A 12,205-nucleotide genomic window follows, 5' to 3' on the forward strand; every position below is an offset into this window, starting at 1 on the left:
AGAAAGAAAGAAAGAAAGAAAGAAAGAAAGAAAGAAAGAAAGAAAGAAAGAAAGAAAGAAGGAAAGAAAGAGTACAGACCACCAATCTTTATGGAACAAATTTATTTTGATTTTTTCTAAAAATATCAGGAACTATAAAAAAACAAGCTCAATACTTGGCTTGTACCCAAAGCAATACAAGTAAAACCAAAAGCGATACAAGTAAAAATAACATTCAGAAATCATGACAAGTTTACCGAACCACAAAGCTGAGGTGGACTTTTTTACACTGACATAATTTTTTTCAAAGAAAAAAAAGAAGCATTCAATTCTAACCTGGAATCTCGTCCTTTATAAAATAACATGCTCAAATGTCGGTGAGAAAAAAAAGCAGGTAAACTTGAACACAAGTCTTTCACTGAATGAATTCCGATTCCAACAGAATACAGCACTTTATAGTTGAGAAGAACAGCTCCTGTCACACAGGTCTTACTGAACGCAAATAAACACAAAAGGGATTAAAACAAACCACTAAACCAAAGCCTTTCTGTAGAGTAGCAGCTTTCACAAAGTAAAAGGAACCCAGCTCCGTGGAGTTGTGCGTTCTCTATGCATACGGCCAGTTTTATTCCGAGTCCGAGTCTTGCACTGTTGAAATAAAAGTAATCTTTGACTTGGAGCAAGTCTGATGAAGGCACCAAAATCCTACCGTGTTCCCCAAATGGCCCTCGGAATGCTTATCCCTTCAGGATGCCTTCAACCTGCTGGGTTACTGTTCTCGCCTGCATTAGCCACCTGCCTCCGCCTCGCCTGCATTAGCCACCTGCCTCCGCCTCGCCTGCATTAGCCACCTATCCTCCGCCCCCCCAAATCCTTCCACTCCGGGTTGCCAAGCAGGACTCCACCTGGGATAAAAAAATATTCCCATGCTCACTAGTCACTGTACCAACGTCGCCATCGGTGAGGGAAGGCTTACCATTTGTAATACTTCCAAACTTTTTTATAGTTTAAGAATAAATCTCCAAAAGCTAACTTTACAGCCCCTTAATATTCTCAGTCTGGACATCTCACAACCTTCTTTGGTGTTTGTCTCTTTGGGCTTTTTTCAATAGTCTTGCCTTGGAGGAACCCTTGAAAAAACTTTCAAGTTAAGGGAATCCTCATGGCCTGTGAGTGTGAGCACCAAACTGAAGGAAACTCAATGTCACAGAAATCCAGAACGTCAGTCTAGGACTCAATTCATTCTCTTTGCAGACAAAAATCTCAGGCTGAGACTTGGGAAAAGGGGTTCCTCTCCCAGCCATACTCAAGTGTTAGGAGGGAAAATGCTATTTAATTTGGTTTTGCAGTTCTTCGAGGAGAGTTTTAGTGGCCTGAGACTTGTTACTTTCTTCACTCTCATTCCCAAGTGGTTGTCCCAGAGTCCATTATTTTTAATCTAAGGATCCCGTCACTTTTAAGAAAAACTTTTCCCCCAGGACCTTGCGGAAACATGTTTTTTGTTCACCCAGTGAGAAATGTCTGCTAAGTAGACTGAATCTGTAGCCATTCTATATCCCCACAGCATTCAGCAAAATCTGGCCCCGTATTTTCTTGTAAATACTCTGGTAATTCATCTTCAACCCAAGTATCCTCCTCTGATAAGCCACTGGCTTCTATATGTAAAAGAAGTTATGTGCTCTTTGTTTATGTTTTAGTTTGGGGATTTTAAAAAAATATACTTGAATTAATGGGTCTCTAATAAAGTAACCATTTTGTAGCATTACCCAAAACTTTCAAGTCATCCAGTTTTTTATATCAGAACTTTTCTGTGAAATGAGGCAAAACTTGTCATGAAGCCAACCAGTGATGGGGCACCAGATACGAAGACCTATTGAATTTATATTAGCCTTTGTTTTGGGAGGCACCTTGCGGCAAACGTTTTCTTGAATTTCACCATCATTTACAAATCTTGCAAATGCTACACTATGTCATATATTTGTCATAAGTTATATAAATGTCTAACCACTATGCTGTATACTAGAAACTAATATTATATTGAATGCCAACTGTAGTTGAAAAAATAAATTAATTAATAAATATATATTCGTGGAATCTGTTGACTTGTCAACACAGATAGAGAAGCTGCTAATGACAAAAAAAACACCTTTTAGCATCATGTGACGTAAGTCAATTTATTAAACTGGAGTAAAATCTTTTCAGTTTCTTGAACTTCTTGCCCTAGCATTTCAATGTTGGTATTATTAGATTCTTACCAACTATGTGAGATTTTATTTTGTGGAATAAGTTACGCTACTAGGTAATTTGCTTCCTAAATGTTTTCACTGAATGTGATTTTTTTTTGAACAAAAGCTTTACTGTTTTGATATTCCAAAGACCATTCAAGGCAATCAACATCTTTACTTATCAAATGGCTATGATTTATAGTTACAACTGCTGGACCAACAGCTAGGTTTATAGGTTGCATTCCACAGACGATGTACAGGGGAATAGGACAGCTTGGATTATACATCCATATAAAACCATTAAAAAGTAGCTTTCATTGTAAAGAAACAATTTCTCTCTGTTCCTTGCTGCACCAATATACGCAAGAACCTCAGAGGACTGTAATTCATCATCACTACCCTTATCAGAAATGCCCGTGTTCTATGCCTAGTGTGGTTCCCTTCTACCTTACACTTTGCTTTCAAAAACTGTAGCACCAGACCATCAGATTTGTCTGTAATAAACAAATGTTAATGAAACACAAAAACAGGCCTAACAACTAAACAAAAAATCACAAAAAGTTGAAAAACCTCACAGAACAATTCACTTCTAACCTTTACGACCCGTGTTTTGCAGTTTACAGCAGTGTCAGGAGACAACTGAGTTGCAACACACAAGAATTCCTCCTAAGGATGAAAATTTCCCTTGAGGTTTGTATTTTAGAGCTGGTTCACTCCCATTAGTCAGGTGGCAGTGCTGGGGAAGGTGATCATCAGGGAGACGCCAGCATCACACTCCTACTACACTCCCCTCTGTAACAGTGCTCACCAGTTACCCACAGCTTCTCCCAGCTGCCCCAAAAGCAGGTGGGCCTACTGCACGCCGCCATCCAGGGCTGACACAATCGCTAAGAGAACTGTCAACAGGGCTCCTCTGTCACTGTTCACTACTGTACAGTGCAGTACAGCACAAGGTCAAAAACAAAATTTTCAGTAACAATTTTATATGGAACCCCAGGAACAGCGCGCAGAATCCCAGTAGAGAAACTCACCTCCAACACCAAATGATTTTTTTTTTCCTATGAGAGGTCATTTTCATTTGACTCAGATCCTTCTGTGACTTGACTTGCAAGTTCAGGTTTAACTCCTCCCTCATTCGCCACCTGTGTCTCAGATACAGGTTTTGTCTGCCCCAGCTCCTCAGTATTCTCTGGCTGGTTATTTTCTCCTTCTGCTTGGTCATTTTGATTTGATCTGTCACCAGCTTCCACTTTAGCTTCTTCCCCGTTTCCTGCTTGCGCTGCCTGGTTGGAGTTAAGCTGTGGCGAGTCCTTAGCACTCTTTACCACCTCCTGGAGATTATACTTTCTGAACAACACGTAATCTTTCACAACACTCAGGCAACAGACAGCTTTAATGATTTCTACTACTACCGTGTACTGCGGATTGGTAAGATCCACTTTGTTTTCTGAGTTGAGGCTTCCTACTATTCCTGTAACAAAAAGAAGAGGGAAGCACTTAGGCTGAAAAGGATACCCTGACGCTTGATGGGTACAAAAACAATGTTTCATCTCTTTCTGCCTGGGACTTGTTAAACCAAAACACATACAAGTCCACTCTTCTACAAAGATCTCAGTCACATACCCTGAACTCTTTCAAAAAAATAAATGCAAATGAAATCCTGAGATATTTAATAAAAGTATTTGTTTTCCAAAGGAAAAGTCAATCTTGATTTGGAAAAGACATAACATCTAACGATCAGAAAATCTCATATCCAACATACTGAAATCAGTTAGGTTTGATATTATTTTAAAGACATTTTAATATATTTGCTCTACACTAAAAAAATGTAAGCCTTAAACCTTTAAAAAATTCTTTTTAAAAAATTTTATTTTTCATTTATGGTTTATATTCGATATTATTCTGTATTAGTTTAATAAGTACAGCATCACATACTTTACAGAGTAGTTCCCCCCCATATTTCAAGTACCCACCTGACCCACTACATAGTTACTACATTACTGACTATAGTCCCTATGTGGTAATTTACATCCCTGTAACTGTTTTTTAATTACCAATCTGTATTTCTCAGTCCCGTCACCTTTTCACCCAGTCCCCTAACCCTCCTCCCACGTATCGACTATGAGCCTGTTTCAATTTTGTCCGCTTATTCTGTTCTTTAGATTCTACATGTAAGGGAAATCATATGGCATCTGTCTTTCTCTGACTTTTTTCACTTAGCATAATACCCTCTAGATCCATCCATGTTGTAACAAAAGGTTAAGATTTCTTTCTTTTTTATGGTCAAGTAGTACTCCACTGTGTAAATGTACCACAGCTTTTTTATACACTTGTCTACTGACGAGCACTAGGCTTGCTTCCAAATCTTGCCTATTGTAAATGCTACAAGGAACATGGTGATGCACACATTCTTCTGAATTAGTGCTTTGGGTTTTTTTGGAAATATTCTCAGAAGTGGAATCGCTGGGTCACATGGCATTTCTTTACATCAACAGATGCAGAAAAAGCATTTGATAAGATCCAGCACCCATTTATGATAAAAACTCTCAACAAAGTGGGAACAGAGGAAACACACCTCAACATAATAAAGGCCATATATGAAAAACCCACAGCCAACATCATACTCAACTGGCAAAAACTAAAAGTGCTTCCCTTAAGATTAGGAACAAGACAGAGATGTCCGCTTTCACCACTCTTATTCAGCATAGTTCTGAAGTCCTAACCACAGCGATCAGACAAAAAGAGATAAAAGGTATCCAAATTGGAAAGGAGAAAGTAAAACTGTCATTATTTGCAGATGACATGATACTATATACAGAGAACCCTAAAGACTCCAGCAAAAAACAACTAGAACTGATAAAAGAATTCAGTAAAGTAGCAGGATACAAAATAAACATTCAAAATCAGTTGCATTTTTATATGCCAATAATGAACTGATAGTTCATAGAAATAAAAACTAAGAAAACAATCCCATTCACAACTGCATTAAAAAAACACCTAGGAATAAATTTATTAAAATTTATTTTATTGATCCTAGAGAAGAAGAGAGAGAGAGAACCATCAATGTGAGAGAGGCATCAATCAGCTGCCTACCGTCCACACCCCGACTGGGGATCGAATCTACAACCTAGGTATGTGCCCTGACCAGGAATTGAACCTGTGACCTTCCAGTGCACGGGATGACACTCCAACCAATTGAGCCACATTGGCCAGGGCCCTAGGAATAAATTTAACCAAGGAGGTTAGAGAAAATTATAACACATTGAAAAAAGAGATTGAAGAAAATACTAAGAAATGGAAGCACATACCATGCTACCCAAAACAATCTACAGATTCAACACAATTCCTAACAAAATACCAACGGCGTATTTCACAGAACTAGAACAAATAATCCAAGAATTTGTATGAAAACAAAAAAGACCCTAAATAGTGACAGAAATTTTTTTTTAACTGACTTGAGAGAGAAAGGGAGAGGGAGAGGGAGAGAAACACAGACGTGAGAAACACTGATTGGCTGTCTCCTGTATGCCTGGACCAGGGATCAAACCCACAACCTGGGTATGTGCCCTAACTATGAATTGAACCTGCAACCCTTTGGTGCTTGGGACAATGCTCCAACCAACTTAGCCACACGGACTAGGGCAGCGACAAAAATCTTGAAAAAAGAACAAAGTGGGAATTATCACACTACCTAGTATCAAACTATACTACAAGGCCATAGAAATCAACACAGCATGGTACTGGCATGAAAACAGATACATAGATCAATGGAACCAGATAGAAAGCCCAGAAATAAACCCATGCCTAACAGTCAATTAATATATGATAAAGGAAGCAAGAACGTACAATGGGGCAAAACAGTCTATTCAATAAATGGTGCTGGGAAAATTGGGCAGATACATGCAAAAAAATGAAACTAGACCACCTTCTTACACCATATACAAGAATAAACTCAAAATGGATTAAAGACTTAAATTTAAAAGACTTGAAACAGTAAAACTCCTAGAAAAAAACATAGGCAGTAAAATTTCAGACATTTCTCTAAGCAATATTTTTCTGACACATCTTTTCAGGCAAGGGAAACAACAGAAAAAACAAACAAATAGGACTACAGTAAATGAAAAAATTTTTGCACAGCAAGAGAAACCATCAACAAAATGAAGAGACAATCTACAGAATGGGAGAGCATATTCACCAATGACATGTCCAATAAGTGATGAATACACAAAATTTATAAAGAACTGACAAGTCAACACCAGAAAAACAGACAATCCAATTAAAAAGTGGGCAGAGGACCTGAATAGACACTTCTCCAAAGAAGACACATAGGTGGCCAATACACACATGAAAAGATGCTCAACGTCACTAATCATCAGAGAAATGCAAATCGCAGCCACAATTAGATATCACCTCACACCTGTCAGAATGGCCACCATCAATAAATCGACAAACAACAAGTGCTGGAGAGGGTATAGAGAAAAGGGAACCTTAGTGCACTGTTGGTGGAAATGCAGACTGGGGCAATCACTTTGGGAAACAGTGTGGAGGTTCCTAAAAAAAAAAATCTTAAACAAGAACAAGTACTTACCATTGCACACCAATGTAAAATCACTGAAACATACCTGCCAATTCTTTGATAACTTCTTCTCTATTCACGTGACTGTTATTTCTAGCTTTATATACAATCTGAAATGTCCCTTTATTTGGAGCTTTAAACCAGGGTTCCAAAAAAGTTTCTGCATATTTTTTCATATCTTCTAAGAAAGCCTTGCATGTTCCTGAGATGGGTAGCATTCGCAGAATAACCCGAGTCTTCTTCTTCTTGGTTTTGAACATGTCCTGGAGAATGTGATGTACCAATTTCTCAGGTTCTAAAAGAAAAGGGAAAAAACCCCAGCATGGAAGAGACAAGTTGAGAGTCTAAGTTCTCAGATATTTTAAAGCCTCTTCAAAATCTCTAAAATGAATTTTCATTGTCAGTGACATAAGCTGACAACAGAGTAGAAGAAATGATCATAATGGATTTTAAATAAGTCTAACCAACTATGTTTTCCAACTAATATTTCTTCAGTGTGTACTACGTATTAATACTATGTAATATCTAATATTTTAACTCTCCAGCATTATTGCTGCTTTCATCAAAAACAACTGTTCATGAAGACAGTGGAGTTACATTTTTGTGATGTCTGACTTACCCAATGACAAAACCATACTGCTGTTTTCCTATCATAATGGCAACTATCAAAGTAACAAACATTAAATAGTACAACTTTTTTTTATAAAAACAAACAAAGAAGAACCTACAAGTCACTTAAAAAGATTTAATTAATCCATTAGCTAAGTTTGTACAGAAATCTAGATCTCAGACCTTGGAGGAGCCCCAGACTATGAACTGCACAAGGTCGTGATGCCGTCCTCAGATTCATAACCTAATAATATACAAATCTGTTTGGGACTAATGAGTGCTTTCAATACTTTTAAATTAGTTAACTGCATTAAAAAATCTAGAAACTTCTCCAGATTTCCAACTTCTTTTGAAAAATTAGAAGATTTGGCCCTACCAGGACTACATTCCCTAAAGTTCTAAGCCATTCCAAATAGGCTAGAGCTGGGTAGCATCTACTCCTTTTAGACAGAACATACACTCTTGTTTTACCTTGTTACATACAAAGAAAGTAGCAAAACCAAGTTTCTACTCCTAAGTCAATACTATGTCCATCAGCCCATTGAACCTCCATATATGCCTAGTGCTCAGACAGTGTAGAGAGGGAGCCATAACTGTGAAGCCATGTTGTGGGCAGTGTTCTCTATGATCGGGAGATGTCCAGATATTATAGGATCAATAACCTTAAGGCGTATTAGACCCACCTATCCCCAGTGTCCTGATGAAGACTACATTATTTGCTCCACTCTCCACTGACTGGAATCTTCTTAGCTTCATCTCCGTAGATGCCTTAATGTCACCAACTTCTTTCTTCAAGGCAACCTCCACATCGTCATCTCCCTCGCCTCCAGAGAGCTGCTGATCCTTGTCTGTAAACTGTTTGCATAAAGCTAATGAGCAGAAACGCCAAAAGAGCTCATGGGAAAAGCTGTAATTAACTGTTTATGTGAAGCCCCCAGTGACAGACAGCTCGATATTGACAACAAAGCCTTTCATTAAGATACTAAGACATCACTCCCTCCAAAATGAGGAGGAAGTCTGTGGTGCCTATAATTTAAAAATGTTTTCAAAAGCACCTTGACAGTTAGGGACACAAGCGGTAAATGTGCTCACCAGATACATCATTCCAGGGTGGACCTTAATCCCATCACTAGTCATCTCGGTGCCTAACGACACTCTCCTTTTGGTGAGATTAGGCCACACAATTATGGAATTAAAAACCGTTACCCCTGTTCTACTAAGGAACAAGAAACAATTCAAGAACTTGCCCCAGGTACCAGTGTAGAAAGGACAAGCACTTGTTGCCCAGTTCTCTGCCCCATCAATGGAGTTGCCAGTCAGGCACTAATAATAACTGTACACATTTTTGGAGCCTTTATTATACACCAGGATGTAGTTTATGTACATAAGCAACTTTTTAGCCAACCTTAAAAAGTACTATCATTCTCTTTTTTATCTAACTCAGCAGAATTAAATGACCTGCCCATGCCCAAGCCTCAGAGCCATTAATTGATGGTACTTAAATTTAAATCCCCTCTGTACTAACCCTCCTTCACTTAATTCTTGGGGTGTCGATCTATGTGTCAGTCCAGATCCTAAGCCAAGAATATAATGACTTGCAACCTGCGATGGGACAATTAGGTTTGATGTGCCATTGGTACAAGAGTTCTTACTTTGAAAATGTTATTTATACATGCCTTTGAGAAATAACTAGAGCTAATACTAAACCCACTATTTCAGGGACGCTGCTTAGGACAAACACATTGCTACGGCCAAGGTGCTCAGATAAGCCCTGGGGACCCATGAAGTTCGCTGCTCGTGAACTTGGGCCGTGTCCTCCTGAACATGACTTCACAGGCTGTCGTAAAAAGTAAACGTTTCTGAAACAGCTTCAGAAACACAAGCCTGGGCCGCAGGAAGCACTCTATAAGTGAGAGCCAGCGCGATTAACGACCGCAGAAAGCTGCAAGGTGGAAGCCTTTCCACGCGGACCAGGCGGGGCTCTGCTACCACGCACGCGAGGGGGCGGGACGCGGACAGGCCACGCCCCCGCGCAGACGCAGAAGCCCGCTCCCGAAGGCGGGCGGCCTGTCCGCCTCCCCCGGCAGGTGAAGGGCCGGCCCGTTCGCCTGGGCCCGTACCTTTTCCGGCCCGTACAGGTCGTCGCCGTACTCGCTGAGCAGGCTGTAGGCCTCCTCCACGCACTTGCGCTCGTTCATGTTGCAGGTAATGAGAATGCCCTGCAGGCCGGGCTCCAGCTGCCGGGGCCCCGCGCCGTCGCCGCGCCGCGCGCGCTTGGCCTGCACGTACTGCGCCTTGCCCTTGCGCTTCCCACCTCGCTGCGGCTGCTGGCCCGGGCTCGCCATTGTGGTGCGCGCGCTGAGGCGGCCGGCGACGTGCTTCCCCGCGGCGGAGGGCGACGCTCTTCCTGCCGACGCGGGCTGCTGACGTCACGCGTGCGCCAAGGTCTCCGCTAGGCCCGCCTCGGCTTTCTCCGCGCCGCGCGGTTCTAAGGCCGGTCGGCTCCGGCGTCGAGCGGCGGTGCCCTCCCCTGCCCCGCCCCGCCCCCCGCGAGGATTGACAGGCTCTTTCCCCGCCCCCCGGAAGGAGGGGCTTCCCTCGACGTGCGCCAGTAATTGCCGAATACGGAGGTGGAGACTATTGGTCAAGCAAGATACACTTTTTAAATTGCTCATATAAGCCAGTGGGGCCTCCAAACTATACTACTTACTTTTACTCCTTTTGAAATGTGCATATTAAATAGGCGCTCCTTTAATACTCCTGTGGCAGGACCCCAGAGGTACAAAGAAAAACAGGACACGAAATACAAGGATCTCGTTTAAGTCAGAAACCCGATGATCACAATGAGAAATACAAAATACAGGGAAACTTACCCAAGCTTCTTAACGTTAAATTGTTTTGATGGGAACACTTTTAACTTGTAAAATATATTTATATTAATACCAGAAATATTGTCTGTATCAAATTCTTCACCCACTTTTGTTTGACACTCGTGTTGTAACAAGTGACAGTAACATTTTGGTGAATTATTGTTCCAAGTGCACTTGATTTGGACAGGAAATCACATTCTTCACTTTTGGGCCTAACCCCAGATCTACCAGTCTTTCCAAAAAGCATGTCAACACTGATTTTTTGCTTCTACCTATATATTGATCACAGCGTTTACTGCAGAATGTCATTGGTGGGCTCGCATAGCGCGGAGTTCTGGAGGTCCTCGGTTGGTTATGCAGAACAGTCTCGTTATGCTGGCGTCGCTGTGGCGTCAGGAAGCATAGGAAGAGCTGGCTGGAACTCTTGTTTTATTTTTTCCTTTCATCCTCAGTGCCTGGTCCATATTAAATAATCAAAAAATGTTGTTGAAACGAACTAATACAAAAAAAATGATGATAAAGGAAAAGGTTAAGAAGGAAAGCACACCCAAGTCCTGATCCCACTAAACTAAACTAGAAAAGGGCATTGATCTCTCAAAGAGTCTGTCTTCTACTGGCTACATATCAGTTGCCCATACACTGCCCTCTGGCACCAGGATCTTACAAGTTAGCATACAGATAAAAGTAAAAATATGTAGTTTGAGCCCCAAGTATATATTTTATTTTTCAGTTATGGTTTACATTCAATGTTATTTTGTATTAGTTTCAGGTGTACAGCATACTGGTTACACATTTATATAACTTATTTAGTGATGCCCCTAAAGAGTATAGTACCCCCTGACACTGTACATAGTTATTACAATATTATTGACTATATTCCCTATTCTATACTTCACATCCCATGACTGTTTTGTAACTACCAATTTGTACTTCTTAATCCCTTCACCTTTTTCACCCATCCCTTCAACCCCCATTGCCTCTGTCAATCAGCAGTCTGTTCTCTGTGTCTATGAGTTGATTTTATATATATATGTATATATATATATATATACACACATATATATACACACATACATATATGTATTCCATATATAAGTGAAATCATATGGCATTTGTCATTCTCTGTTTGACTTATTTCACTTAGCGTCATACCCTCTAGATTCATCCATGCTGTCCCAAAAGGTAGGTTTCATTATTTTTTATGGCCAAGTAATATTACATTGTATATACATATACTAGTTTTTTATCCACTTTTCTATTCATGCTCCCTTGGGTTGCTTTCATATCTTGGCTACTGTAAATAACACTGCAGTGAACATGGGGTGCATATATCTTTTTGAATTAGTTTTTTCAGTTTCTTCAGATAAATACCTAGAAGTGAAATTGCTGGGTCATAAGGCAGTTCCATTTTTAATTTTTTGAGGACCCTCCATACTGTTTCCTGTAGTGGCTGCGCCAGTTTGCATTCCCACCAACAGTGCACGAGGGTTCCCTTTTCTCCACATCCTCACCAGCGCTTACTGTTTGTTGATTTACTGATAGACATTCTGACAGGTGTGAGGTGATATCTTGTGGTTGTGATTTGCATCTCTGATGATTAGTGATATTGAGCATCTTTTCATATATCTATTGGCCATTTGTATGTCCTCTTTGGAGAAGTGTCTATTCAGGTTCTATGCCCATTTTTTAAAGTGGATTGTTTGTTTTTTTGGCGTTGAGGTGTATGAGTTCTTTATAAATTTTGGATATTAGTCCCGTATTGAAAGTACCATTGGTGAATATGCTCTCCCATTCTGTAGGTTGTCTCTTCACTTTGTTGATGATTTCCCTTACCATGCAAAAACTTTTTAGTTTGATGCAGTCTCATTTGTTTATTTTTTCTTCTGTTTCCTTTGCCCTTCTGAAGATATACCAGGAAAAATATTGCTAAGAGAAATGTCTGCACT

The 12,205-nt window shown here is 40.2% G+C and overlaps 2 protein-coding genes across 2 annotated transcripts in view; one reads left to right on the forward strand and one right to left on the reverse strand.

Annotated features, from left to right (window-relative positions):
* Positions 1-85: 85 nt before the first annotated feature.
* On the reverse strand, positions 86-9,734 carry THUMPD1 (THUMP domain 1 NAT10 acetyltransferase adaptor). Its single transcript, XM_016222690.2, has 5 exons — positions 9,510-9,734; positions 8,073-8,244; positions 6,827-7,075; positions 3,236-3,675; positions 86-627 (listed from the first exon to the last, which is right to left on the reverse strand). The coding sequence occupies exons 1-4, from the start codon at positions 9,732-9,734 to the stop codon at positions 3,263-3,265; spliced, it is 1,059 nt and encodes a 352-aa protein (XP_016078176.2). The 3' UTR covers positions 86-627; positions 3,236-3,262.
* The window catches only part of ACSM3 (acyl-CoA synthetase medium chain family member 3), a 44,836-nt gene continuing 42,076 nt past the window's right edge, over positions 9,446-12,205 (forward strand). The window contains exon 1 of the mRNA XM_087815816.1: positions 9,446-9,594. The gene's annotated coding sequence lies outside the window, so the exon portion shown is untranslated. The remainder of the gene's footprint in view (positions 9,595-12,205) is intronic.

This window comes from Miniopterus natalensis, chromosome 3 (genome assembly GCF_054644295.1).
Source record: "Miniopterus natalensis isolate mMinNat1 chromosome 3, mMinNat1.hap1, whole genome shotgun sequence".
Classification (NCBI taxonomy): domain Eukaryota; kingdom Metazoa; phylum Chordata; class Mammalia; order Chiroptera; family Miniopteridae; genus Miniopterus; species Miniopterus natalensis.

Coding starts and splice junctions, on each gene's coding strand:
- THUMPD1 (XM_016222690.2), bottom strand. CDS start 9,734: ATGGCGAGCCCGGGCCAGCAGCCGCAGCGAGGTGGGAAGCGCAAGGGC. Junction 7,076..8,072: donor CATCAGGACACTGGGGATAG/GTGGGTCTAATA, acceptor CTTTTCTTTTAG/AACCTGAGAAATTGGTACAT. Junction 3,676..6,826: donor AGTTATCAAAGAATTGGCAG/GTATGTTTCAGT, acceptor TTTTTGTTACAG/GAATAGTAGGAAGCCTCAAC.